This window comes from Oryzias melastigma, unplaced genomic scaffold (assembly GCF_002922805.2).
Source record: "Oryzias melastigma strain HK-1 unplaced genomic scaffold, ASM292280v2 sc00204, whole genome shotgun sequence".
Taxonomy (NCBI): Eukaryota; Metazoa; Chordata; class Actinopteri; order Beloniformes; family Adrianichthyidae; genus Oryzias; species Oryzias melastigma.
The window spans coordinates 564,871-571,011 of record NW_023416880.1 but is presented as its reverse complement, the minus strand read 5'-3'; the positions used below and the strand labels follow the sequence as shown (position 1 = coordinate 571,011).

General features: G+C 39.7%; 2 protein-coding genes across 2 annotated transcripts in view; both read right to left on the bottom strand.

Moving 5' to 3' along the window:
• The window catches only part of ccsapa (centriole, cilia and spindle-associated protein a), a 6,405-nt gene extending 5,329 nt beyond the window's left edge, over positions 1-1,076 (bottom strand). The window contains exon 1 of the mRNA XM_024260676.2: positions 862-1,076. The gene's annotated coding sequence lies outside the window, so the exon portion shown is untranslated. The remainder of the gene's footprint in view (positions 1-861) is intronic.
• A 980-nt stretch (positions 1,077-2,056) lies between these two features.
• The window catches only part of acta1a (actin alpha 1, skeletal muscle a), a 5,623-nt gene continuing 1,538 nt past the window's right edge, over positions 2,057-6,141 (bottom strand). The window contains 5 exon segments of the mRNA XM_036210729.1: positions 2,057-2,438; positions 3,776-3,957; positions 4,033-4,224; positions 4,296-4,457; positions 5,980-6,141. The exon segment at positions 5,980-6,141 is cut by the window's right edge and continues 7 nt beyond it. Of these exon segments, the coding sequence (XP_036066622.1) occupies positions 2,295-2,438; positions 3,776-3,957; positions 4,033-4,224; positions 4,296-4,457; positions 5,980-6,141 (842 nt within the window). The 3' untranslated portion in view covers positions 2,057-2,294.

Below are 6,141 nucleotides of genomic sequence, written 5' to 3'. Positions count from 1 at the left end.
CCCCCCCCCCCCCCGACACACACACACAAAACAAAACTGCAGCCATATCATAATAATAAAAAAATGGCCAAGAACAAAACAATTAAAGAAATGAGTAAATAAAAAAAAGGAAATAAAATGTAAACATTAGAAAATCCTCCCTTCAGGTCCGAGCGGTTCCTTCACATTCACACTGAACCACACCAGAGTCCACTTGCTTGTAATTAGGGTACAATTACATAAGTGGATGGTTTCCTCAAATATTCTGTTCTATTTGACAAATATGGAAGTCCTCCTGAACATCCAGGTGTTTACAGGTGAGATCATTAACCTGAATGACCAACTAGCTCTTTAGTGTCAATGTATGACTTACAATTGTTCCATCCAGTTGCATGTTTACCTGTAGGCCACGCCCACCGTCTCATCCATACCAGATTACCATGAGGGGCTTATTCCGCTTTAGCTTCCATTACTCACAACCTTCATCACGGTTTCGTCAGGACGCTTTCCGCCCACATTTCTCAGCATGTTTCTCTGCTTCTCCTCTCATTCTGTCACACTAACCTCAGTCCCTACAAACACCTAAATTATTCAGCTCAGCGGGGAAACATTAAACTATAGGATCCGGTTCACCTTCCCCCGTTTTATCCTTGATTTACTGCTTTATTCTGATTTTATTTATTATTCCTCATCGGAAACTGCTTGATTTTAGTGCATGTTTACAGTGGTACCTTAATTATACGTAATATAGCATCAATATATGTGATATATCCATATTTATTAAACATGAACGTTTGGAGAATTTGAATTTTAAGGCTTAAAATCTGACAAATATGAGTAAAATGTAATAATAACAATAAAACATCCATTCCCCTCTCCTACCTGCGTTTGAAAAACACGCGCTGGTGTAAAAGCGCTAAACCCGCCGTTCTGCGGGCTGCTGTGCCGCCGTTAACGCCAACATTTACGGTTCACCCGCCGGAGGTAAGTTCCACGCGAGTCCGAGCTGCTGAATCCGCCGCGCTGCCCCGCTGTTCAGCGGTCAGAAGGCGAGCATCGCCCCGCTGAGCGACGGCAAACACCGAGAGCTAAAGCAGGAAGTTAGCTTCTATGGCACATGGCTGTTTCCTTTGTCTTTCAAAATAAAAGCGCGTTCAGAAACGATAAAGGTAAAAGTTGTTTTTCATTATAAATAAAACCAGCTTAACTATTTTGTCCCTCAGTCATCGGTAAAGAAGAAGAAGAAAAAAAAAAAGCCAGGAGGCGTATTGTATTCGAAAAATATCATAGAGAAATGCAATTCATCTTTTGGAACGATAAAAAAAAATATTAAAAGTTAGTTGTTTATAGTTTATAAAAAATAAAGAAAGAAAGAAACAAAGAAAAAGAGTCAAAAGAGTCATTTTATTCTACAGTAGTACAGAAATCGGATTGATGCATCCATCAGATGGACTTATTTAAAAATAAAAATAACACAAATTAAAGATCTTCTTTAATTATCTAAATTCCCACTTTTAAAGCTAGATGCCAATAAATTTGAACTGGAAAGAAACCCTGAAAACATTTCTTTTTTAATTTTATTTATTAGCTTTACAAAGTGGATGAACTAAATTAGGAATGGCATCGGGAAAAAGAATTAACTCATTCAAAACACTGACCATTAAATGTAAAGTTTATTATTTCTTTTCTAACATGTTAACAACACTAAATTATATCAATGAGTTGCTACTGCCTCTCTACTAGAACGTAAAAAACTGTTTTTTAAATATCATTACAGATGATAATAAGTTAACTTATTTTGAAAAAGAAGCTCACTTCCGGTTTTTGCAGTGATGTTTTCTGCTATTCTGAAAGAAAAGACACAAACGTAGGAATGAAGGCTGAAAATAAACGTTCAGAGCAAACGGACTGCGCAGACTCAGTCCTCTCCACCTGAACACAACAGCTGAGAATTCTAAAGAAGCTCAATAGTGTCAAACAGCTGATTTTGAACTTCTCAATGCGTCTTCAAGAGCCACAAGAAGGATCATACGGAAGTTTTTTGACTTCAGTTTCAAAACCACACAGCAGCCGAGCATCAGTTCATACTTTTATTTATTTTAACGATTTGTTTCATTTGGTCTTTTTCTTTCAGACGGTCCGGATCGGAGCGCGTCGTACCTCACACAGAGAAGGATTCACATTCAAAACATGACAAACATACGGAATAAATAACTTATTTACAAATGAAAAACACGCCCCCTGCTCCTGCAAAACAAGCATCTCGCTGGGAGATGAAGTCGGGTCAGAGTCCGGCGCCGTTGAGGTTCTGGAGGTTAGAAGCACTTGCGGTGAACGATGCTCGGGCCGGCCTCGTCGTACTCCTGCTTGCTGATCCACATCTGCTGGAAGGTGGAGAGGGAGGCCAGGATGGAGCCGCCGATCCAGACGGAGTATTTACGCTCCGGAGGGGCGATGATCTGCAGGGAGGGAGGAAAGTTTACGTTTGGTTTCCGGAAAACACCTCGGATCACAGAACTTCTTCATTTGACAAAAAGACAAAGAAACTAGATTTTATTTTTCTATTAGAAGCTGGGATTTATGAACTTCTGGCTTTCTTAGATGAGGATAGGAGATCACAAATGTCTTAACTACATTCTCACAGTTTCTGATGGATTCATAAAGTGGTTCTGGTGAGTCGAGAGGATCCGTGATAATCCAAACACAAACTTCCAGAAGAAACAACGTTTCTGCAGATCGCTCGTTGATGTTTTAGCTTTTAATTTTAGAGCTTTATCTCTGGTTTAATCCTTTGAACAAATGTATTTTGATATTTACTGATGATAATTTTGCATAAATTTATGGAGCCAAATCAGGGCCACAAATATTTGAAACCAAATAAAAACACTTTCAAGTCTTTTTTTTTTTTTCGAATCTAAAAATTTCTGTTTCAAAACTTTAAGCCTCGTTGGGGCGGGGCTAACACAAAGAACCAATCAAAATCAGTGAGGGTGGTAACTTCAGTCCTGCTGCATTCACTGACTCTGAGAACTGTGATAATTACAGTAAGAAAATGGCTGTATTCTTATATACAGTCTATGATTATCTGTATGGAGCTAAATTGATGCCAATATTTTTTAAACCCAAATAAAACTAATTGAAAAAATATTTGTGTTTGCCCAAAATATATTTAAAATGTTCAGAACTTTTTGCAATTCTAAAATAAACATAATTATTTTCAGCTTCAAATGTTCTGCTTTTTAGGTTTAAAACAAACAAACAAAAAATTTAATTACATATTTTTTTTCAGTTTCAAATCTTAGATTTTTTTCAGTTTTAATTCTAAAAATTTTGAGTTTAAAAACTTTGTTCCCTGTTGTGGCGCATTGGGACGGGGCTAACAAAAAAAGCTATAAGAGAAAAAAAGATTTGAAACTGAAAAATACGTTTTTACATTGAAATTGTGAGTTTTGAAACCTAAAAAACAGAACTTTTAAAGCTCAAAATGGTTAAGTTTATTATAGAATCGCAAAAAGTTTTGGATATTTTACTTTTTTTATTTTCTGGGAAAAACACCAATATTTTTTTCAAGTAGTTTTATTTGGGTTTCAAATAATATTGGTCCCAATTCATCTCCATATAAATTGTTTTGTTTTTTTAAATCAAAAGTAAAAACTTAAAGTGAGACATTCGAGCTGCAGAATCTCAGGCTGAACACTAAACCCATCTTTAAGATTCTTCTCCTTCACTAAAGTCTTCCTGGTCCTTTTCTCCCTCCTCGTGGTAGAACCTCCCATCTCAGGTGGATTCGGCGTACCTTGATCTTCATGGTGCTGGGAGCCAGAGCCGTGATCTCCTTCTGCATGCGGTCAGCGATACCCGGGTACATGGTGGTGCCGCCGGACAGCACGTTGTTGGCGTACAGGTCCTTCCGGATGTCGATGTCACACTTCATGATGCTGTTGTAGGCGGTCTCATGGATCCCGGCAGACTCCATACCTGCTCAGGTGAGAGGCAGAGATTTAGATCAAACGGAGAGAGCAGGACGAGACGGTGGAATCAGGAGGTTCTGACCGATGAAGGAGGGCTGGAAGAGAGTTTCGGGACAGCGGAAGCGCTCGTTGCCGATGGTGATGACCTGACCGTCCGGAAGCTCGTAGCTCTTCTCCAGGGAGGAGGAAGACGCTGCCGTGGCCATCTCGTTCTCAAAGTCCAGAGCAACGTAGCAAAGCTTCTCCTTGATGTCGCGCACAATCTCACGCTCCGCTGGAAGGAACAGCTTGAGGTGAGCCTCTCTCAGCAGCATTCAGGAACCCCTTTCGGTTTTGAAAGCTTACCTGTGGTGACGAACGAGTAACCGCGCTCAGTCAGGATCTTCATCAGGTAGTCGGTCAAATCCCGGCCCGCCAGGTCCAGACGCATGATGGCGTGCGGCAGAGCGTAGCCCTCATAGATGGGCACGTTGTGGGTCACACCATCACCAGAGTCCAGAACGATTCCTGCGGGTCAGAAGTAAAGCCTGACTCACATGTTGTTGGGGGTTTGACTCGTTTGGTTGTCTGGGTCTGTAAAAGGTCATGTAGAGGAGCGGCTGCATCTTAAGTCAAGCGCATGTGTGTCTTATAGTTCCTTGGGACGTCACGAAAATGGAACGTACCATTGTTGTGCGTGTACGTGAAGTATCCGTATGGGTAACAGGAGATGCTGTCATACGTAGGGCTGGGTATCAGTTATAAATTCCAGAAATTTCCGATTTTTTCGATTCTTCAATTCAGTTCAATTTTGAGTTTACACATTTATACAAATTTGCTTAGAAATACATTAATAATCTACTATATGATTTGAATATATTTATATTAATCTGATCCAGTTCACATACTGTAAATGTATCAGTGAAATAATGAGATTATTAATATCATACGGAGTTACATGGATTCTCTAAAGGAGAAGTTCTAACTAAAATGTTCAGATCATTAACATTGGAAACATTGTTCTGCTTCTCCTGGAGGACGTTTCAGTTTGACCACTAGGTGGCGATCATGCTATAGCAGTACACCTTATTCCAGAGGAAGAAAATAAGAACAAAAAAAAACGTGTTTTAAAACACAAATGGTTACTTTAAAAAATATTTCCTTAAAAGAGTTTGGAAAATTCATATAAATATGTTAATTTATTTAGCAATGTGTGTTTAGGTCGACCGAGTGTTAGCATTAGCCGTCCTATGGGAAATTCCATTAAATGTTAGCATCAAGCTAGCGGACTTTAACTTTATGTGCTAAAATGATTTATGTTTTTTTATGAATCAATTAATGATCTATTAAGCTTGAATCGATTAAAATCGATTAATCGATTTTATTAACCCAGCCCTAATCATACTGTGTCCTAGTCATTAGTGTAAGTAAGTTAGTAAGTTAGTTTTATTTATATAGAACTTTTCACAGACAAAAGTTCACAAGTTAAAAAACATAAAAACAAATGCTTCAAACGGTAAAATGTAAAAGACAAACCTTTGCAGGTTAAAAACATAGAAGATAAAACTTCACAAGCTAATCAGCACAAATGCTGCATTTTCTCATTTCCATCAGTCAGGATGAAGCAAGGAGTGCGCACGTATCACGTGAACTACTGGGATCCTGGAGGATTTGAAAAATCTGTATGACACACCTGTGTCTCACCTACGTCACACTTATGTGTTGCATAAGTGTTCACTACGACCTGTCGCCCGCAGCACGCCCATAGAAAAAAATGTACTGACGATTTTCTCTCTTCGGGTTCACTGAGCGGTCTTGATATTTTGTGCAGGTTTGACCATTTTTTTAACCAGCTGACCGACCGTTTTCACCTGTAGGGACAGTTGGGACTAAGGTATCAACTACAGATCCAAAACTACACAGTAACATTCTAAATATAGACCCTGTCATGTGACTGAATCTGATCCTGAACCGATTTAGAGAACTTTCATCTAAATTTCTTAAGGAGGCCCTTCATCACCAGACTGTGGAGATCGGATCCTGGACTCACCTGTGGTTCGGCCGGAGGCGTAGAGGGACAGAACGGCCTGGATGGCCACGTACATGGCGGGGACGTTGAAGGTCTCGAACATGATCTGGGTCATCTTCTCCCTGTTGGCTTTGGGGTTGAGGGGGGCCTCCGTCAGCAGGGTGGGGTGCTCCTCGGGGGCCA